The 22,921-nt window shown below is 45.0% G+C and overlaps 1 protein-coding gene across 1 annotated transcript in view; it reads right to left on the minus strand.

The window, feature by feature from the left end:
* Positions 1-475: 475 nt before the first annotated feature.
* Positions 476-22,921, minus strand: part of PIK3CG (phosphatidylinositol-4,5-bisphosphate 3-kinase catalytic subunit gamma) — a 38,597-nt gene continuing 16,151 nt past the window's right edge. The window contains exons 2-11 of the mRNA XM_070947819.1: positions 20,049-22,043; positions 17,416-17,481; positions 14,121-14,346; positions 13,050-13,153; positions 12,137-12,283; positions 9,900-9,990; positions 6,650-6,780; positions 4,841-4,952; positions 2,984-3,141; positions 476-764 (exon numbers count right to left, since the gene is read on the minus strand). Coding sequence (XP_070803920.1) covers positions 483-764; positions 2,984-3,141; positions 4,841-4,952; positions 6,650-6,780; positions 9,900-9,990; positions 12,137-12,283; positions 13,050-13,153; positions 14,121-14,346; positions 17,416-17,481; positions 20,049-22,031 — 3,300 coding nt within the window. The 5' untranslated portion in view covers positions 22,032-22,043 and the 3' untranslated portion in view covers positions 476-482. The remainder of the gene's footprint in view (positions 765-2,983; positions 3,142-4,840; positions 4,953-6,649; positions 6,781-9,899; positions 9,991-12,136; positions 12,284-13,049; positions 13,154-14,120; positions 14,347-17,415; positions 17,482-20,048; positions 22,044-22,921) is intronic.

Consider the following 22,921-nt stretch of genomic DNA (forward strand, 5'->3'; position numbering starts at 1 on the left):
GAAATCTTTTGAGTTAACTTCAGAGCAGTGGTGGGATTTAGCCGGTTTGAGCCAGTTCGGGAGAACCGGTAGTTAAATTGCTGGCTGGCCTTGCCCGTTTCTGCCCTGCCCCTTCCCGGAGTCCCCACGCACCCCTTTTTGGCTCCCAGGTAATTGCAGGGAGGCCTCCTACACCCAAAACTGGGCACTGAGGGGCAGCACATCCCCCCGCGGCCCATTTTTGCTCCCAAGGGGTGCAGGAGGCCGAGTTCTGCCTGTCACACCCCCTGGCCACGCCCACCAAGCATGCCCACGAAACTGGTAGTAACAAATTTTGAATCCCACCATTACTTCAGAGGATTTGTCGTGTTTGAGGAGCTGGGTCAGAACAAAAGATGGTGAAATGGGACAGAGCTCACTTAACAACTGCCTCGCTTAGCAACTGAAATTTTGGGCTCCAGGGTGGTCGTACGTCGAGGACGACCTGTACCGTCATACCATGTTTAGGCAGAATGCTTTTCAACGCCCTGTTTGATTCCGAGCACAAGATGGAGGAACCAGTTGAACTGCACAGTCCAGCCTTTGTCCCGACAAACTTCGATCTGATCTAGAAAATACTTCTTAGCATCCTCTTCGTGTTTGCCGACCGTCAGCGCATCGCGGATGTATTCGATGTCCTCCTTGCTGGTCAGCTGGGGCATCCCCGTCATCAGCATCATCGAAAAGAGGATGATGAGGAGATTGGTGTGTTTCCGAAGAGCAAGGTAAGCCCGCACGCAAATATCCTGCAGAACAAACAAAACACCCAAGGCAAATTGGAATGGAATGGAATAGAAATAGAAAATATAGAATGGAATGGAATGGAATGGAATGGAATGGGATGGGATGGGATGGGATGGGATGGGATGGGATGGGATGGGATAGGATAGGATAGGATAGGATAGGATAGGATAGGATAGGATAGGATAGGATAGGATAGGATAGGATAGGATAGAAAAGAAAATATGGAATGGAATGGAATGGAATAGAATAGAATAGAATAGAATAGAATAGAATAGAATAGAATAGAATAGAATAGAATAGAATAGAATAGAATAGAATAGAATAGAAAATATGGAATGGAATGGAATGGAATGGAATGGAATGGAATGGAATAGAATAGAAAATATGGAATGGAATGGAATGGAATGGAATAGAATAGAATAGAATAGAATAGAATAGAATAGAATAGAATAGAATAGAATAGAATAGAATAGAATAGAATAGAAAATATGGAATGGAATGGAATAGAATAGAAAATATGGAATGGAATGGAATGGAATGGAATGGAATGGAATGGAATAGAATAGAATAGAATAGAATAGAATAGAATAGAATAGAATAGAATAGAATAGAATAGAATAGAAAAAATGGAATGGAATGGAATGGAATAGAATAGAATAGAAAATATAGAATGGAATGGAATGGAATGGAATGGAATGGAATGGAATGGAATGGAATAGAATAGAATAGAATTCACTTAACAACTATTATACTAACTTAACAGCTGCAGTGATTCACTTAACAATCATGGCAAAATAGGTTGTTAAATGGGGCGAAACTCACTTCAATTTCTCCCTTACCAACAGAGATTTGGGGCTCAATTGTGTTCGTAATTCGAGGACCACCTGTCTCCCATTATTCCTTTTGAAATCTCAAACAAGATGTCTCGTGCTTATGAAAAGAAGCCTCCGAAAACAACCTGCCTCTTTCAAAAACAATATTTTTTTAATCCCATGAATGAGATTATATAACATTTTAACTTTCTGTCAGGTGACATCACCGAGGTGTCAGGCCTGGAAGCCATCTTTTGTGTTGGGCCTTCAGGCCTGTCACATTTACTACTGTGGGAAATTGGGAGGCGGGATTGTACGGAGCGTGAGTGATATCTAGTCATAATCAAGAGGTGGGATTCACATACTGTAGCAACCGGTTCGCCCAGCATCGGAAACGTGAGAGTGCGCGTGCCGTCCGCACATGCGTGCGGCGTCAGAAAACACGGCAATTCGGTCGCGTGCTCTGTCCACGCAGGCGTGTGACATGAAACAACACAGCAATTCGCTTGCACGTTGCTGTCCGTGCATGCGTGCGGCGTCAAAAACATAGCGATAGAGGACGGGATTGCACCCGGGTGGGTGGCCCACCAATCCCACCTATACCCATTCCCATAGGTCGCCAATACCGGTTCGCCTGAACTGGTCCGAACCGGATGAAGACCACCTCTGGTCATAATAACATTCCTTTCTCAGAGAGTCAAGGACATCTTGCTCTGCACATGGGGGGATGAAACTCTGAGGCATCTTCAGTTAGGACGGTGGTTTGATTGGGCCACGCGATGGAACATGTGGGTGCTGGGCAGGGACTCGGACTTTCCTTTGGGTGGGGAAAACCTGGAAGCTTTCCGATTCGGGTTTTCCCAGATCAGGGGTGGGTTCTAAATTTTTTTACTACCGGTTCTGTGGGCATGGCTTATTTTGTGGGTGTGGCTTGGAGGTCATGTGACTAGGTGGGCGTGGCTAGCTGGTCAGAGTCATTTCTGGAAGGTCCTCGCACTTACGACCAGTCCTCGCACTTACGACCCAACTCATTTGTTTGCTTTTAACACTGATCAGCTGTAGGGCGGCCCTTTGAAGCCCCGCGGCAAGAGTTTAAACAGTTTTTTCCCCTCTAGTCATCAGCTGGGACTCAGGAGGCAGCAATAGATTGGGGGTGGGACCAAATAAAAGATAAGAATAACGTGGGGGGGGAAGGCGGGGGGGAGAACCGGTTCGGTGATGTCATATCGTCACCGCTACCGGCTCGGCCGAACCAGACCGAACCTGGAGGAACCCACCGCTGTCCCAGATGTGCCAATATGCCATCTCTAATAAAATGGAACTTTGAGGAACTTCAAGCCTCGGAGTCTTCTTTCGTTGGGTGTGTTACTTGGAACCCTGACACAAAGATTATTTGCTGGCCAGCTTACCTGAAAATTCTGAAAGCGCAGACTTGTTTTCTTTCCAGATGTCCCCATGACGAAAAGGAAATCGGGTGTTAAGACAAAAGGAACTCTTTCCTTATTAATTCCAAGGAAGCTTTTGTAATTTCCAAGTATATGGCCAAAGTCGATATGAAAGAGATTACCTTGGAAACAAAAGGGGGAAAAAAAATCCATATTATGCCGGGTAATTAAAAACACATCAAAAAGGATGACTTTTTACCAAAAAAAAAAAAAAAAAAAACTTTTTTGGGCCTTCCATCTGTATGTTTGCTTTTATAATTGAAGCTCTCCAACTTTTGTCAAAATCTGCTTTTCTTCTATAATCAAAGGACTGCATTCCTTGCCATCAGTTCTCTTCGTTCGTCTTACACAAGTCGTCCTCGATTGACAACGGTTCGTTTAGCGACCGTTCGAAGATACAACAGCACGAAGAAAATTACTGATGACAATTTTTCATACTTAAAACCAGTGGCGGGATTCAAATAATTTAACAACAGGTTCTCTGCCCTAAAGAACGGTTGGGTGGGCGTGGCCATGGTGGGCGTGGCCAGGGGGTGTGACAGGCAGCACTCTGCCTCCTGCACTTCCCTGGCAACAAAAATGGGCTGGGGGGAGGTGCTGCACCCCCCTGAGCGCTGTTTTGGGCCTAAAAGGCCTCCCTGCACTTACCTGGGAGCCAAAATGGGGTGTGTGGGGACTCAGGGGAGGGGAGGGGCCAGCCAGCAATTTAGCTACCGGTTTTCCCAAACCGGCTGAATGCCACCACTGCTTACAACCATTAGTGCATCCTCGTGGTCATGTGATCAAATTCAGATGCTTGGCAACTGACTCCTATTTATGACGGTTGCAGTGTCCCGGGGAATCACGTGAACCTCTTATGACCTTTTGACAAGCAATGGGGAAGCCAAGTTCACTTAACTGTGTTACTAACTTCACGACTGCAACGGAGAAACTGCAATGGTCGTAAGTATGAAAAACGGCCGTAAGTCATTTTCTTCAGTGCCGTTGTAACTTTGATTGTTCCTCTTTTCTATTATCCAATGTCTGCAACCGTGCGACTAACTTAACAACCGCAGCCATTCGCTTAACAACTGTGACGAGAAAGGTCGTAAAACGAGGCAAAACTCACAACTTGTCTCACTTAGCAACAGAAATTTGGAGCTCAATTGTGGTTGTAAGTTGAGGGCTACCTGTATTCTCTCTTTTCCTACACTACTTGGCCATCACACTGCTATTTGCCATGCTAACAGCAACTTCTGGAGAGGTTTCAAGGGTAGCCCCACGGACATCCCATTGCAGTACTCAAGTCAGAATATAACCAAGGCATAAATAATCAGCACCAAACCCAACCAGTTAAGGAATGATGCCTTTCTTGATGGAGTGGTGCAAATGGGCTTTTTGTCATAGACTAGACCAGGGGTGTCAAACTCAAGATCCGTGGGCCGTATCCGGCCTGTGGGGTGCTTAGATCTGGCCCGTGGGGTTGCCCTGAAAACAGCAAAGGACCGGCCCGTGGTGCCTCTGCCAGCAAAAACAGCTCAGGAGGGAAAACGGAACTCTGTTTTCACTGGCAAAGAGTTGCAGGAGGCCGTCGCAGCCGAAAACGGAGCTCGGGAGCCCGTTTTCGTTGGCAGAGGGTTGCAGGAGGCCGTCGCAGCTGGAAACGGAGGTTGGGAGCCGTTTTTGCTGGCACAGCCAGCACCGGTGCCCCCGACATGAGTGACGTTCAGCTGGCCACGCCCACCCTGGCCCCTCAAGGTCAAACACAACCCTGACGTGGCCCTCAATGAAATCGAATTTGACACCCCTGTCAACGCTGTCACTCATTCAATCAAAACGTACCTGATCCTGTGATCATAATGTTGTCGTTGTGCCTATCTCCTATGCCAAGTACGAAGGTTGCCACACAATATCCAGCACAAGAATACACAAACCGCTCCACGGCTACCTGAAACTGTTAAGGAAATGGTTCAGATTACCAGCTTTGTGCCAAACTGCAGTACAGATAGTCCTCACCTTACAACGGTTCATTTAGTGACCGTTCGAAGTTATAACTGCTGAAAAAATGAGTTTCACACTTACAACCGTTGCGGCATCCCCACGGTCACGTGATTAAAATTCAGACGCTTGTCAACTGACTCCTATTTATGACGGTTGCAGTGTGGTCCCCTTTTGCGACCGTCTGACCAGCAAAGTCAAGGGGGAAGCTGGATTCACTTAACAACCGGGTTACTAACTTAACAACTGTAACGATTCACTTAGCAACTGTGTCCAGAAAGGTCGTAAAATGGGGGGAAGGGAACTCACTTAACAAATCTTTCACTTAGCAACGTAAATTTTGGGCTCAATTGTGGTCGTACCTCGAGGACTATGGGTATATGCAAGATCAATTTAATCAAATGGTTTTGATTTCAACCAAGATTCTACCTCTTATCAAGTTGGTGCTGGCAACTCAACAACCTTCACATTCTTACATATCTGTGGATTGGATGGGCTGCTAGGGGTTCGTACGGGTTCGGGAGAACCTCTAGCTAAGATTCTGTGCAGTTCGGAGAACTCCCAAATCCCACTCCTGGCTGGCCCCGCCCATCCTGCTCCTCCCAGGAGTCCCCACGCAGCCCGTTTTGGATGCAGGTAAGTGCAGGGCACGCACGGAAGCTTAGGGATGGTGAAAAATGAGCCTACCGGAAGTTTGGGAAGGCCAGAAACGGGCCTGTTTCCAGCCTCCAGAGGGCCTCCGGAGCCTGGGGAGGCCGTTTTCGTCCTCCCGGAGGCTCAATGCAAACTTTCAGAGCCCGGGGAGGGGAAAAATGCCCCACCCGCCATGGTACAGGAGGCCGACTAGGCCACGCCCACCATGGCCACATCCACCATGGCCACGCCCACCCAGCAACTGGGCAGGGAACCCCTTGCTCAAATTTTTGAAGCCCACCCCTGGTTCTGATTGTTTTACAAATGATCAGGCAAGACAGAGGATTTACTAAAGAAAAGAAAAGCAAATGTAGAGTGTTTATCGACTCACAAGGCATAGTGAAAAGAATTTTTTTAAAAAAATGATCTAAAACAAATACAGAGCAGTGGAACATATAGATACTGGTATCCGGTATGCTAAAAGTCACTCTCTTTCTCCCTCCTTCCCTCCCTCCCTCCCTCTTCTTAAGTGAATGTTCCTATATCCATCCTGTCATTTTTTTCCCCCGAGTTCCAGATAATCCTCTTACGCTGGCTGGGGAATTCTGGGAATTGAAGTCCATATGTCTTAAGAGTTGCCAAGGTTGGACACCTCTTGAAGTACCCCGTAATGGCTTACAAAGAAATAATACTTTTTCAAACAGAAATAATAGCAATAGCAGCACTGGTGGAATTCAATTTTTTTTTTTACTACTGGTTCTGTGGGCGTGGTGTGGCTTGGTGGGTGTGGCAGGGGAAGGATATTGCAAAATCCCCATTCCCTCCCCACTCCTGGGGGAAGGATATTGCAAAATCTCCATTCCCACTCCACTCTGGGGCCAGCCAGAGGTGGTTCTCAGAACTACTCAAAATTTCTGCTACCGGTTCCCCGAACTGCTCAAAATTTCCGCTACCGGTTCTCCAGAACCTGTCAGAACCTGCTGGATTTCACCCCTGAGTAGCAGTAATAGGAACACGTACCTTTTCTTCAATTACACACTTCTCCTTAAGCCACTGGTTTAGTATTTCGTCTTTAAAGGCCCCAGTGTTCCCAACTGTGCTTTGCTGGATTTTGGCAATTGTATTAGCATCCTTTACAATTTCAATCATTCCTGTTTAAAAAGAAAAGAATGTAAGGTTTGAACCAATAGCATCACTGCAGGGTGGAAGAATCACGCCATTTCTTTCTCTTCTTCCTCCCCTTCCAGATGTGCTACTGTCAGTTTTATAAAATAGACCAGACTAAGATAGTGAAAATAGATCAGGACGACAGGTAGGCCTATCTTCGAGACCGCCTTCTACCGCATAGCTCCCAGCAACCGGTAAGATCCCACAGAGTTGGTCTCCTCCGGGTCCCGTCAGCTAAACAATGCCGGCTGGCGGGCCTGCAGGGGAGGGCCTTCTCTGTGGCTGTCCCGGCTTTCTGGAACCAATTACCTCCTGAAATCCGGACCGCCCCCACCCTATTGGCCTTCTGGAAAGTGGTGAAGACCTGGCTCTTCCGGCAGGCCTGGGGGCATTGATCTCGCTGTTGCGATCTTGCGAGATCCGGCCATGAATGGTGTGAATGAGTTTTAATGTTTTAATTTTTAAATGTTTTTATAATGGTTTTTTTAAATGCATTGTAAGCCGCCCTGAGTCTTCGGAGAAAGGCGGCATATAAATTGAACTAATTGAATTGAATTGGATTGATTTACAAACACAAGTTTGGGGGGGGAGTAAAATTGAGGGGCAGGGAGGGGTACGTTCAGACTTGCAAGTTTCTATTACTATAACCTCATAACCTCATAATAAAGGTAGTGTTGCTACTCCTAGTCATTCTTGTCTAGACTACCTCGTAAGTACTGAGTCACCTTATAGGCAAAGTGAGCGGAATAGACGTTTAATAGATTGAGAGAGAGAGAGAGAGAGAGAGAGAGAGAGAGAGAGAGAGAGAGAGAGAGAGAGGCAGGCAGGCAGGCAGGCATAGGACAGGATGGATGGATGGATGAACAGATAGATGATAGATACCCTGTTTCCCCGAAAATAAGACATTCCCTGATTTTAAGCCCAATTGGGCTTTTGAGCGCTTGCGCTAAAATAAGCCCCCCCCCCCAAAAAAATTTAACCATATGCACAGCTGGTCTCCGCCATTTCCACTGGTTAGGGTTAGGGAGACAGAGTTGGAAATCAGGTAAGACAGCAAGAGGAGCCCCATCTTGCTCCATGCGCCCCAAAATAATAAGACCTCCTCAAAAATAAAGCCAAGTGCTTATTTCGGGGTTCAAAAATATATAAGACAGAATCTTATTTTCGGGAAAACACGGTAGATAGATAGATAGATGATAGATAGATAGATAGATAGATAGATAGATAGATAGATAGATAGATAGAGTAGATGATACATATATAGATACTGGAGAGAGAGAGAGAGAGAGAGAGAGAGAGAGAGAGAGAGAGAGAGAGAGAGATTAGAGAGAGAGAGAGAGAGATTAGATAGAGAGAGAGAGAGAGATGAAAGAGAGAGAGAGAGATAGACAGACAGACAGATAGAAGTGTGTGTCTGTGTGTGTGAGAGAGAGTGACAGAGACAGACACACACAGAGAGAGAGAGAGATAGACAGACAGACAGACAGACAGACAGATCTTCCCCCAGGGAAGATGCTATCTAGATGACTTCGGGCCAATTACTCTCTTTCAACTCAATCCAGCTCACAGGACGTTAGATAAACTGCCTTGAAAACTCAGAATAAAAAATAAATAAATATGCTGTCTGTGACAACATCCTTCCGCCACAGCTGTGGCCCTAGCTGAAATATCACCTCAAGGAGGAAGAGACGAGGGAACATGTCGCAATTCATCACTCAGAACATGAGCAATGGTGTAATTATGTCCCCATAATGCCGGGATGGGAAACCATGACCCCTTGAGGACCTGTGGACTTCAACTCCCAGAATTCCTGAGCCAGCCAGCCATGTTGGCTCAGGAATTCTGGGAGATGAAGTCCATAGGTCGTAAAGGGGCCATAGCGGCCCACCCCTTTCATAATGTAAATTCAGTTATACTGAAATGAAAAAAGAAATGGAGACACAAAGTGAAAGATTTAATTTCTCCAGAGCAATAGGAAATAAACCAGTCAGGCACCAAGTTAATTTTTTTGGGGGGGTTTAAATACCCCAAGTGTGTCATTCAGGTCAAATGAGAAGCTGACAAGATTAATTGTCATGTGTCATGTCTCGTTATTTATATTTACTTAAATGAAGAGAGCTCCATATAAGACTGACATATTTTGTGAGATGGCTACCTATGCAATCCACAAATCCAAAATCTCTGGGTACCCCAAAAATGAAGAAGTTATTACTATGAATGTTCAGTGAAGCTTCTTTAGAGAAAATACTTCAGATATAAAAAAGTAAAGGTTCCCCTCGCACATATGTGCTAGTCGTTCCCGACTCTAGGGGGCAGTGCTCATCTCCGTTTCAAAGCCGAAGAGCCAGCGCTGTCCGAAGACGTCTCCGTGGTCATGTGGCCGGCATGACTAAATGCCAAAGGCGCACGGAACGCTGTTCCCTTCCCACCAAAGGTGGTCCCTATTTTTCTACTTGCATTTTTTACGTGCTTTCGAACTGCTAGGTTGGCAGAAGCTGGGACAAAGTAACGGGAGCTCACCCCGTTATGCGGCACTAGGGATTCGAACCGCTGAACAGCCGACCTTTCGATCGACAAGCTCAGTGTCTTAGCCACTGAGCCACCGCGTCCATAGTCTACTATACTTCAGATATAAAAAAGCCGAAAAAAAGCTTGACTTTCATCACATCAAAATATTTCAACTCCTGTGGGAACTGAGCCTAAAATTTATGTTGCTAAGTGAGACATTAAGTGAGTTTTGCCCCATTTTACGACCTTTCTAGCCACAGTGGCTAAGTAAAATCACTGCAGTTGTTAAGTTAGGAACCCGGTTGTTAAGTGAATCTGGCTTTCTCCATTGACTTTGCTCATCAGAAGGTCGCAAAAGGGGATCACATGAACCCGGAGACTGCAACGGTCATAAATATGAGTCAACTGCCAAATGTCTGAATTTTGAGCACGTGACCACGGGGAGGCTGCAACAATTGTTAAGTGTAAAAAATGGTCATAAGTCGCTTTTTTTTTTCCAGAGCCGCTGTAACTTCAAACGGTCCTTAAACGAATGATTATAAATTCTGGACCAAGTTGTGATTTTTAAAAGCTCTGCTTCGGACAAATACATTACCTATTTTATTCCCTGTAGAAATACATCCGTAGGGTAATAAACATAAATCTAAGGACTCTTCTTCCCATATTGACTCCATGATTCGAAGTATCTAGTAGAAAGAAAAGGCAAACCACATCAGGGGACTGTCAGATCTGCCATCGCATCGCTTCAGCTCTACTTTGCTTTGATGGCGGCCTGCCATAAACTACGGGGAGGGGCAGGGGTGGGCTTCAAAAATTTGAGCAAGGGGTTCTCTGCCCGGTTGCTGGGTGGGCATGGCCATGATGGGCGTGGCCTAGTTGGCCTACTGCACCATGGAGGGGGATGTGTTTTTGCCCTCCCCAGGCTCTGGAGGTTTTCCTCGAGCCTCCGAGAGGGTGAAAATGGCCTCCCCAGGCTCCGGAGGCCCTCTGGAGGCTGGAAACAGGCCCGTTTCTGGCCTTCCCGAATTTTCGGTAGGCCCATTTTTCTCCCTGAGCCTCCGCGCATGCCCTGCACTTACCTGCATCTAAAGGGGGCCGTGTGGGGACTTCTGGGATGGGCGGGGTGGGATGGGCGGGGCCAGCCCGGAGTGGGATTTGGGGGTTCTCCGAACTGCACAGAATCTTAGCTAGAGGTTCTCCCGAACCCCCAGCAGCCTACCCCTGGGGAGGGAGGAAGGAAGGATACTGGGAGGGAGGATGTCAGGAACCAGAAATGCCAACCTCAGACAACTGTTGAAAGGTCCAGGGACATAGGCATAGGAACGGAAGGAAAATGTCCGCCCAATAGCAAGAACACCCAGGAGAATGGGAAATTATTCAGTTTACCCGGGAAACTTTCAGATCTGGCTTTTCTTACAGTGTAACCACTTGACTTCAGTTAAAATATATCTTTCATTATGAATGGAGTAAAGGGTCTTTTTTTTCTAAATGCCCAAGCTGGTCCAACAGGAGCTATTTTTGTCTTTTAAAAAAATCTTAGAAACATTCATATGAATTCAATACGTTATTTCAAATCAAATTCTTCATTACAGGACAGTGACATGGACTCACTAAACTTACTACCGTGTTTCCCCAAAAATAAGACCCTGTCTTATATTTTTTTTGAACCCTGGAATAAGCGCTTGGCCTTATTGCCATGCGCTCAAAAGCCCGATTGGGCTTATTATCAGGGGAATGTCTTATTTTGGGGGAAACAGGGTAAATGAAAGCTACAGAGTTGAGCTGCCAAACAGAACGCACAAAATCAAACAAGCAAGTTATTTCCTTATGACCCTGCCCAGGGACCCTGTCTGAAGGAGATGGATGGTTAAGAAATAGGAAATATAAATAATAAATAATATAAATATATAGTAAGTAAATACAATTCCTGCAGGCAGAATGAAAATGACAGCCTCCGTTAGCACGGGGATGATCGGGGAGTGAGTTTGATGCAGTCCAAACATCTGGCAGGCCCTGGGCTCTGAATTATACTATATAAATGTTGCAAAACAATCTTGACAAGACAAATAACAGAAGCAGCTTGTGAAGCAGAATTCAAAAAGAAAAAAAATCCGGTTCACTAAAACGCATAAACATCCTGCCTTCTATGCTCGTTTCCGTCACCTTCATCTCGGTGAATGAGATAAAAGGTTTGTTGAGTGACAAAAGAAGAGATGAAGTGTGCTTTCTATCACTAAGCTGAACATCTGGACACATCCATATAATTTCAATGGGTAGAAATAAGGAATGAAATGCTCCCAGTTTGGACCGGATCGCCCGATCCAGTGGCAATGGCGGTGGGTGATTCGGAGAACCGGTAGCAAAAATCCCTGCCCTCACCCCCGCCTAGCTGAGCCACGCGATCATCAGAGGCTTTTTTTTTTTTACTTTTAAAAGCATTTTTTCTTTGGCCGAAAAAATGCTTTTAAAAGTAAAAAAAAAAAGCCTCTGATGATCGCGCGGCTCAGCTGGGATCGTCAGAGCCTTTTAAAAGCATTTTTTCTACAACTTCTTTGGCCGAAAAGGTTGTAGAAAAAAATGCTTTTAAAAAGCTCTGACGATCCCAGCTGAGTTGCCTGATCGTCAGAGGCTTTTTTTCTTTAAAAAAAAAAAAGCCACCACAGGCGCCCCCCAACACAAGGGACGTCAAGATGGCCACGTCCCCCCTGCTTCCTGCCCCCCGAGATCAAACACAGCCCTGATGCGGCCCTCAATGAAATCAAGTTTTGACAACTCTGTCTGAGAAGTTCTCCTATCTCACTCGCTTCCCTCAGTGTGTTGTATATATATTACCTGTAAAATGAGCATATCCTGTCTCAGATCATCACCATGTTTGAAGATGATGCCGATGGTTTCGCTGGACAGAGAGGTTGGATCCGCGCATTTGAATTCTAGCCACAGAGGTTTTTTCTTGGAGGCCATTACTTTACATTTTTCGATCTGCGAGAAAAGAGGGACACTTATAACTACACTGTTCACCGCCGGAATTGACATCTCATGATTAAAGGCCAGGACCGAACATCTCCAGATAGTCCTCGACGTATGACCACAATTGAGCCCAACATTTCTGTTGCTAAGCGAGACATTTAACTTGAGTTTTTCCCCCCATTTTACGACATTCCTTGCCCAAGTTGCTAATTGAAACGCTGCAGTCGATAAATTAGTAACCCAGTTGTGAAGTGAATCTGGTTTCCCCATTGATTTTGCCCATCAGAAGGGAGGCAAAAGGGAATGACGTGACCCCGGGACACTGCAACAGTCATAAGTACATGCCAGTTGCCAAGCTTCTGGATTTTGATCACGTGACCACAGGGATGCTGCAATGGTTGCGAGTGTGAAAAACGGTCCTACGTCACTTTTTTCAGGGCCGCTGTGACTTTGAAAGGCCACTTAAATGAACCGTTGTAATTCGAGGACTACCTGCAGTCTCAAACCGAATGAAATTAAAAATGTGAAACACGGAGTTTGAAATCCATCTTCTTGAGATCAACCTCATCCCTTACGGATACATCAGTGGTGAAATCTAAAATTTGTTACTACTAGTTCGGTGGGCGTGGCTTGGTGGGAGGGGTAATGTGACTGGGTGGGCGTGGCCAATTTTTTTTTTTTTATCTTTTAAAACCATTTTTTCTACAACCTCTTCGCCTCTAATCCCACTGACCCTCATTCATCCGACTTTGCTAAAAGAGAAGGAAATTATATTTACCACCAGTGCTCCTGCTTTCAGTCCGGGATCATAGGGAACTCTAAAACATTCTGGAAACCGGTTGTCCTGTAGCCTCTCGAGTTTTTGTTTGAGCTGCGCGATGACTAAAAAAAATGAGAGTGGGGGGGGGGAAAGTTTTTTTAAAAAAAATCAGAAACATAATTTAATTAGAATGAAACTGGGTGAGGAATTGCTGGTACATCCCCCATTTCTCCTTTAGGACAGCGGTCACCAAGCTCAGAGGGTACCAAGGACCCCACAGTCTTCTCCCTCCTCCTCCTTCTCTTTCTCCGTTCTGCAAACCCCACTCCCTTCTAGCACTGATGATGTTACCTAGTTTGGTAACAAAACGTCTGCGAGAAAACCACCAAGCTCAGAGAGCACCAAGGACTCTACAGTCCTCCTTCCTTCCTTCCTTCCTTCCTTCCTTCCTTCCTTCCTTCCTTCCTTCCTTCCTCCCTCCCTCCCACCCTCCCTTCTTTCCAACCTCCCTGCCTTCTAGCACTGATGATATTACATAGTTGGGTCATGAAACGTCTGCAAGAAAACCCCCAAGCTCAGAGAGCACCAAGGACCCCAGAGTTCAACCCTGAGCTACACCACAGTCCCCTCCCTCCTCTATTCCACAAACCCTACTCCCTCGTAGCACTGATGATGTTAGGTAGTTTGGTAATAAAACATCTGCAAGAAAACAAGCAAGCTCAGAGAGCACCAAGAGTCTCAAAATCGTCGTCGCCATCCTCCTCCTCCTCCTCCTCCTCCTCCTCTACTTGACAAACCCTTCTCCCTTCTAGCACTGCTGATGTTACCTAGTTTGGTAACAAAACGTCTGCGAGAAAACCACCAAGCTCAGAGAGCACCAAGGACCCCAGAGTTCAACCCTGAGCTACCGATAAAGTCTCTTCTATGAGGATCTTTTTAGGGTTTTTTTTTTTAAATCTGATTCGCAACCGACGCATCTGGAAACCACAACTCTGATGCAAAGATACCACGGACTTTGCTGCCGGCGACTAAAAACGAGGGAGGCGAACGCCTGAGATCTGAAACGACGCTTCTCAAGACATCGCCTACCTTGAGGGGTGACGTCGTACTTCTCTGCAGAAATGGTTTTGATCTCCCTGGTGACCTTGTGCAGCAGCTCCGTCACTTGGACCTGCCTGAGGAAGTCCTTCAGCATCGCTCTGCCACAACCTCTCAGATACGCTTCTAAGATCACGGCAAACCTCTGCTGGTAGTGCATGGATTGAGCAATCTCGCTTCTCAAAAACCAGAACAGGAAGTGTCCGATCCGCTTGTTCTATGAATGGAAAGGGTAGCATCTAAGACGGGTTCTTAAAGAGATCTGATCTAGATTAGATCTAAAACCAGAAATATTCTTGTCGGGGGTTTTACCAGCAAAGTACAATAAAAAGGAATACATATTTAATTTTACGTCTGTTAAAAGCAGCGAGAATTGCTTTTGCACAACAGTGGGAAAATGAAGAACAGATGAAAGTGTAATTAAAAAAATATATATTAGAATGTGCAGAGATGGATAGATTAACACTTAAAATTAAGGAGAAGGAAGAAGCAGAATATTTTTGAACATGGGATTCGTTTTACCAATGGTTAGCTAACAGAAACAAAAGTTAGAAACTTAAAAAGTTTAAGAGAATGACTAATTATACAATGAAGGTTTATTAGTATGGATAAGCAATTTTTTTTTTTTAAATTTGATTTATATGCCGCCCTTCTCCGGAGACTCAGGGCGGCTTACAATGTGTTAAGCAATAGCCTTCATACTTTTGTATATTTATACAAAGTCATCTTATTGCCCCCATAATCTGGGTCCTCATTTTACCTACCTTAGAAAGGATGGAAGGCTGAGTCAACCGTCAATATTATGATGATGATGTGATTATTATCAATGGTATGAATATTATTGCTGTTATTACTATTATTATTTCTCATAAATATCTGTACCCAGACAACAGACTGTTCATGTAGATATTGAATTTTTATGTTTACTAAAAAAAATGTATAAATAATATATACCCTGTTTCCCTGAAAATAAGACCTCCCCTGATAATAAGCCCAATCGGGCTTTTGAGCACATGTGCTAAAATAAGCCCCCCCTGAAAATATGCCCTCCCCAAAAATATTTAAATGCAGAGCTGGAAATCAGGTAAGACGGCAAGAGGAGCTCCATCTTGCTCCATGCGCCCCAAAATAATAAGATCTTGTGCTTATTTCGGGGTTCAAGAAAATATAAGACAGGGTCTTATTTTCGGGGAAACATGGTATATACATATATACATATACATACACATATACATACACACACACACAGACACACACACATATAAAAGAGATCTGATTTTGCAAATCAGAAACATAGTACAAACAGTTCTCAACTTACAACCACAATTGTATCGAAGCTTTCCTGTGGTTAAGTGAAGCGACATCTGTTAAGTGAGTTTCGCCTCCCTTTACGAACTTTGTGGTTAAAGGCAGGGGTGGGTTCTAAAAATTTTTACTACCGGTTCTGTGGGCGTAGCTTATTTTGTGGGCGTGGCTTGATGGTCATGTGACAATTCTTTAGGATTTAGCAGAGGTAGTGGTTTACCAGGCTTTTAACTGCTTGCAGAGCTGTACCGGTCTACCCATTTATTTTTGCAGGCACTGGTCTACTCATGTATTTTTGCAGGCACCGGTCTACCACCAAACTGCCTTTGAAGCCCCGCGGCAAGAGTTTAAACAGTTTTTCCTTATAGCCCATCAGCTGGGACTCAGGAGGCAGCAATAGATTGGGGGTGGGGCCAAATAAAAGGTAAGAATAACGCGCGGGGGCAGGGGGGCAGAACCGGTTGGGTGACGTCATATCATCACTGCTACCGGCTTGGCCGAACCGGGCTGAACCAGGAAGAACCCACCACTGGTTAAGGGAATGACTGCAAGTGTTAAATTAATTATACGGTTGTTAAGTGAATCTGGCTTCCCCATTGACTGCTTGTCAGAAGGTTGCAAAAGGGGATCGCATGACCCCTAGGGACACTGCGACCGTCATAAATATGAATCAACGGCCAAGAGCCTCAATTTTTGATTACGGGGCCACAGGGATACTACAAAGGTTTCAAGTGTGGAAAACGGTCATAAGTCACATTTTTCAGCACCGTTGTAACTTCGAATGGTCACCACATGAACTGTCGTAAGTTGGGGATTACCTGTATCATAGAATCATAAGGCTGGAAGGGACTTTGGAGGTCTTCTAGTCCAACCCAACTAAAGTCAAGAAACAAGCTGACTTTTGTGCATGAATTACTACCAAGTCGGTGTTTCAGCCTTGGTCTACCATTTCAGTCAAACATGAAAAATCAAACTCTACTCTTTGACTTTACAAAGCAACTCTTATGGTCCTGCCTCATGTTAGCACTCCGTCTGACGTCCCAAAGGTGCTTTTTTCAGAAGGCCACTGGACTTTCTTGTTTTTCTTTTGAAGACGTTTCACTTCTCATCCAAGAAGCTTCTTCAGCTCTGACTGGACAGTGGGGAACGGAAGGATTTATATTCCTTGCAGAAAAGCTGGTCATTTGCATCCTTTTTAGAGAGTCTGTTCTGCCCCAGCTACGGACCCCAAAAAACGCAGCACGCACAAAGTCTGTACAAACCTTAGTTTACTAAACTAAATCAGTCTTTTTCAAACAATGGCTGTTAATTATCTTTCTTAACTGCCTACAAGAATGCAAAGAATAAATAATCGTAATTTTACTATGGTTGTCAGAAAGCCCAGAGGCAATTTGCAGAGAACTAAGATCAAGATGCGAAGGAGAGTGAACGAACTTGTTCCCTGCAAATTGCCTCAGTTGTCATCCTTCCTTAAATAGGCTAAGGGAGTGGCCAATTAGCCCCAAGCCTTACTCTCGAGGAGACCTCCACCTGAGGAGCCACTCCTGCCTTTTGGCAGTTCTGCGCGCCCGTGCATCGAGAAGAGGCTCCTCCTCTTCTTCCTCTTCACTTAAGGGAGCTTCTGGAGGTTCTGAAGGCCCTGGCTGAATCCCCGCCTCTGGCACCACATCTTCTCCAGCCTCCTCACTGTCCGACTTGAGTGCCAGCTGCACAGGCTGCTGGCGCAGCACTACACCAGCCTCCTCGCTGTTGGAATCAGCTACTGGCTGCACAGGCTGCTGACGGGCTACACCAAAGTCATTGAGGCCGCTTGGAGATTTGTCTGTGTCCTCAGGATCACCTGAGTAGTGCAAATGGATGTGGAGATTTCTTGGGGTTCACTACACACTACTTGAAAAAGCACTTTTGGGACAACCATGACCTGAATGACTGAGACACTCCATAGATGCGCCATCTGATTTAAATCTTTTCCAATACTTACCCTCAAACCACGCTTTAGAAGAAATCGAGCGAGGGCGCTGTCATGGTAAGGCTCAAATTTGACTGCCTGAAATAAAAGGGGGAAAAAAAGAAAAATAAGCACGAACAACGCTTTACTTTAATTTTGGGGGGTTCTTATCTGGAATTTCTCCTAGCGCATCATGGGATTCGTTTTTAATTTCCTGCCTATCTTTTTTTTTATTTTTTTAAAGCCTTGTGCAAACTAAGAAATTGAACGTGGACCAGCAAAACACCTGAAGAAAAGTGTAAACTTCATCGCTTCAGCCTCGAGACGCCATGTAGCTGATAAACCTCAGGAGATGCAAGTGATATGTTTTGTATGAATTTTAGGCAACTTCGGGTAGACACTTATATTTTTTCCCCCCCTCTTAAAATGACTGTCTCCAGGAGGCTTAAATAGTGTATCTCGAGCATTGTGTGAAGGACACACAATACAATAAAGGTAAAGGTTTCCCTCGCACATACGTGCTAGTCGTTCCCGACTCTAGGGGGCAGTGCTTATCTCCGTTTCAAAGCCGAAGAGCCAGCGCTGTCCGAAGACGTCTCCGTGGTCATGTGGCCGGCATGACTCAACGCTGGAGGCGCACAGAATGCTGTTACCTCCCCACCAAAGGGGGTCCCTATTTTTCTACTTGTATTTTTTACGTGCTTTCAAACTGCTAGGTTGGCAGAAGCTGGGACAAGTCACGGGAGCTCACCCCATGACGCAGCACTAGGGATTCGAACTGTTGAACTGCCGACCCTTCGATCAACAAGCTCGGCGTCTTAGCCATTGAGCCACACTACGTCCCTATACACAATAAAATAGGCATTGCTATTTGACAACACCAATTGCGAATACTGGAGATGTAACAAGGAATAAAAACTGATTTCCCACACATGCCATACCCAACATCTAACAGGATTAGATGCAATTCCCTTTTGCAAATGGCCTATTATTTGAGCAAGTTCTCCACAGTCGAAGGCGAATATACGTATCCCAGGATAATGTTGCAGGATCCAATCTGGGCCAGTCACCGGTTTTGACTTCCGAGCTTTCGGACTCACACTGGAGCCCATCCTCAGGGAACTTTCTCTCTAGCGGACGGTGTCTCTCTTTAGTAAAGCTTAAATCTTAATAGTTACGTACAGCAGTGCCAAAATTGTGGAAACATTTTAGGAAAAGTGTATTTTTCTAAAACTAGCTAATAACGCCACTTTTTTTTTTTGAGTAGTACCATAAAATTATATATCAATGGAAAGATAATTTAATCAAGAATGTAATGCAATAACTTTTATGAGGGATTTGCTATTAGAATAGCAGTTACGGTATAAAGAAGAAAAGTGAAACACGTAGAAAAAATGAGATATACAAAAATGATCCCCATAGAAAAAATGGGATATACAAAAATTATCCCCATGTTAGTCAATACTTAGTTGGGTAACCTTTATACGGCCTTACAACGTCTTCCCATGGAGTGAACCAAGTCTTTTAGTTCTGCAGCTGTTATAATGTGAAACCAAGATTGAACGATGGCTTCTATTAACTGGGTTTTATTGCTGGGTCGCTTCTGACTAACAAGTTTCTTTGTTTATGCACAACACTGGAAAGCAGAGAGAATACCTTTGGAAGGAGAAGTAATTAAAAAAAAAATTAGATTGTGCAGAAATGAATAGATTGACTTTGATGATTAACGAAAGAGAAGATTCAAATACTTTTAAGATATGGAATCAATTTTACTATTGGTTAGAAAAGAGAGACAAATAAGTAAATTAATAGTTATGTATAAAAATGCGATAATCAGAATATTTTGTGAGTGATGAATTGTTGTAATTGATTCGATGAGAACGAAGACAGAAGAAATAACAAAAAGAAGAAAGATTGGAGACAACACCGAGATGTCACACGGAAGGAATGACTGATGTATTAAATGTTTGTTTTGTTTTTTAAAAATTTTTTTTTTTAAAGTTTCTTTAATCGGCTCCATAGATTTTCAATTGGGTTCAGGTCTGGGCTATTCCCAGGCCATTCCAGCAGTGGAATAGGATTATCTTGAAACTCAAAAAAAAATTGGGGTTATTAGCCATCAAATCTCAAAAATACACTTTTCCCAAAAGGTTTCCACAATTTTGGCCACTACTGTATGCACAGTCGTGTGTCTTTTTGCTATTAACTTCATCTCTGGATGAAGGTCCCTCTGGAACGACCTACCCCCAGAGATACGCACGATACCAGACCTCCGGACTTTTCGTCGGGCCCTAAAAACACATCTTTTTCACTTAGCCGGGCTGGCTTGATCCCATCCCTTCGGTTTTAATTTGTAATTGGTTTTAACCCGGGCTGTTTTAAATGGATAGCCAAAATTATTTAATGTTTTTTAAACTGCTTTTAAATTTTATATGTTATGTTTTACCACGGCTGTTTACCGCCCTGAGTCCTGTTGGAGAAGGGCGGTATACAAATTAAATAAAATAAATAAATAAATAAAATCTATCTTCTTTATTTCTCTTTTTTTAAAAAATAAAATAAAATCAAACCCAGATTATCAACTCTGGCAACTTCTGATAATCCCATCCAAGTACTAACCAAGATTTGGATCCTCTAAAGACACCAGAAATGTCCCTCTATCTTACCTGTACCAGCTGCAAGAGGTAATGGAGAACATCGTCATCTTCTAAGCCTTCCAACTTCTGCACCGCCATCGTTCTCACGGTTTCATCCGAGAAGTTGCAATCCAGAAGCTGGATGGGCAAGCCGACATCCAGAGCGCTCTGGTCCCACGCCTCTCGCTTCGCTAGCAGTTGGTAAGTTTCGGCGACTTGTTCCTGCTGGCCCCATTTCACCGAGCTAAGCAATTTAGGGTAGCCCTTGGGGTGCTTTATGCTTTCGTACCTGAAATGCCACAATAATTCCTTGTCTTCGGGGGTGAGCGGGTTGAACAGATCGGTAGCTATGATCTCCTCCAGCTGTTTCCGCAACTGGTTTGGCATTTCAACTCTAGCTCTGTCCCCCTGGGAATCGGACGCTATCTTGTGTTTCGGCAAGGCGATGGGGTGACAGTACTTGTCCAAAACGATCGAAATGGCCATTGAGTTTTCTTTATCCGGATTAGTGGCCGAGGTCAGTTTATCCGCATTGATGCTTCCTTGCTCTTCCCCCTTGCCCGGGATTTTCCACATGTGAAGGACGTAGTCTCCCGTTCTGAGCAGGGAGCGGTGGTCTATCAGCAAAAGGTTGACGTAGTAAAGAAGCTGAGTTTTGTATTTGGGGTCGGAAGAGGGCGAGTCGTGAGGGTGGAGGTTACCCTTGGCGGATGGCGCGGGAGTTTTGCCGCAATAGATCTGCAGGGTGAGCAAGGCTCCTTTCGGAAGGTCCTTGATCTTGATGTCAAACTCAAGCCAAACGTTCCACAGAACCTCTTCGGTGAAGGGCTTAGCGGTTGTTCTCCTCTGGGAAAGGAGCTGTTGGCCGTGTTGAATGTTAGCCTCCACAAAGACGGTCAGGTCCGTGTTTCTCGGTAAGACGGGGATATCCATGCCGATGATCTTGACTCTGAATTTACGGTTGCAATCCCACAAAGATATGGTGAACACCCTTTCATGGTCTTTCCCGTGGATTGTGAGCTGCTCGTGATATCCCGAAACTCCGGTGCAATCGTCAACCAAGGGCCATTCTTCTTTCTGAACTTCATCCTGGTTCGGGTCCGGTGGTTCATCTAAGAGCAGATGGATTTCATCCCCCTTTTTCAGACACTGTCTTATCCAGTGGAAGTTTTTGATGGGTGTCTCGCCTACAATGTACTCATCCCTGCCACTCACTCGCAGGACAAAATCCTGCTCGCTGTAGTCTTCAGGAATGTTCATCAAGGACTTCTTCTTCGCCATTTTTGTGAAGAAGCTCTGGAGGATGACGTCCGGCATGTCGTCCACCGCCACTTTAATCTTCTGGCTGGTGGTCCCTCTGTGGATGTTGAGAAAAATATTATTGTGGACAATTCTACTCAGTAAATATTCCGGAAGTGGCTTGGATGTAGTCCAAACAGGCATGGAATACAATTTTGGATCTCGGCAGGAGACTTCAATCGTCCGCGGAGTGACCAGCCTACGGCGGGCAAACTCGAGCTCGTCGTCGTGCACGTTGCTCACGTCAGTGACGTCGTAGCCAATCAAATAATTGAGCCGCTTTTGGAACTCTTGCACTTCCTCGGAGGGGTTGGGCTTCTCCACCACGTGGATCTTGCCCACTTTCTTCTGCAAGACTTTCCAATATAAAATACAATCCAGGGTCTGTATGATCTGGTGCTTGTCGTAGATTTCGTACCACTGGCCCTTCTTCTGATACAGGAGGAGAAATTGATCCGGCGTGATCTTGCGGAAGAGGTCTGAGGTCTGGTGGCCTTCCACTGCCCGCATCCAGACTTGGGCTTTCATCTGCTCCACCGTGCAGTTGGTAGGGATGTCAAGTACGATGCTGGTTGCGGGGAAAACAAACTCGATAGAGATGAGTTCCGTTGACGACAACGTGTTGGCTGTACAGTAGGGCTTCATCCTCCTCCTCCTGCGTCGCTTGTTGTCATCTCTCATAACCACAGCTTGATCGCTGCTCTCCAACTCCATGCCACAGGCAGTCTAGGAAAATCCAACACAATGCCAGGTTATTTCTTTTCCCATGGAGCGGGAAGTCTCCGCTAAGTTTATGTTAAATACAATCTCAAAAATTGTGTGTTATTTTGTTTTTTTTTTACACACATCTAATGAAAGCTAAGGGATGCAGTGGCTCAGTGGCTAAGGCACTAAGCTTGTCGATTGAAAGATCGGCAGTTCAGCGGTTTGAATCCCTAGTGCTGCGTAACGGGGTGAGCTCCCGTTACTTGTCCCAGCTTCTGCCAACCTAGCAGTTTGAAAAAATACAAGTAGAAAAATATGGACCACCTTTGGTGGGAAGGTAACAGCGTTCTGTGCGCCTTTGGTGTTTAGTCATGCCGGCCATATGACCACAAAGACGTCTTCGGACAGTGCTGGCTCTTCAGCTTTGAAAAAGAGATGAGCACTGCCCCCTAGAGTTGGGAACGACTAGCACATATGTGCAAGGGGAACCTTTACCTTTACCTAATGAAAGCTAATCGAACAGAAGGGAAGCCCTTTTTGAAAGCTTTTGCTTTCCTTCCATTGATGATAATTTAAATAAATAAATAAAGATAATAGCAAGCTCTAAGCAAAGAGCAGTCCAAATACCGTATTTTTCAGAGTATAAGACGCACTGGAGTATAAGACACACCTTACTTTTTGGGGAGGAAAATAGGGGGAAAAAATTCTGCCTACCAGGTATTCATCTGGTTAGCCTGGTCAGCTTCAGCACATTAGTTCGCTGGTTTTGAGCATGCCCTTGTTGGGGCTAAAAAAACAGCTTCTAAAACACAGCTGATCGTCGGAGGGAGCAGCACTGAGAAAAGTAGGCGAAGCGCGGAAGATCACTTTGCTCGCAAGCACCGCGTTGGGGCTGAAAA

The sequence above is a fragment of the Pituophis catenifer genome, unplaced genomic scaffold (assembly GCF_029215685.1).
Source record: "Pituophis catenifer annectens isolate HBS135680 unplaced genomic scaffold, rPitCat1.0.hap2 SCAF_7, whole genome shotgun sequence".
Taxonomy (NCBI): domain Eukaryota; kingdom Metazoa; phylum Chordata; class Lepidosauria; order Squamata; family Colubridae; genus Pituophis; species Pituophis catenifer.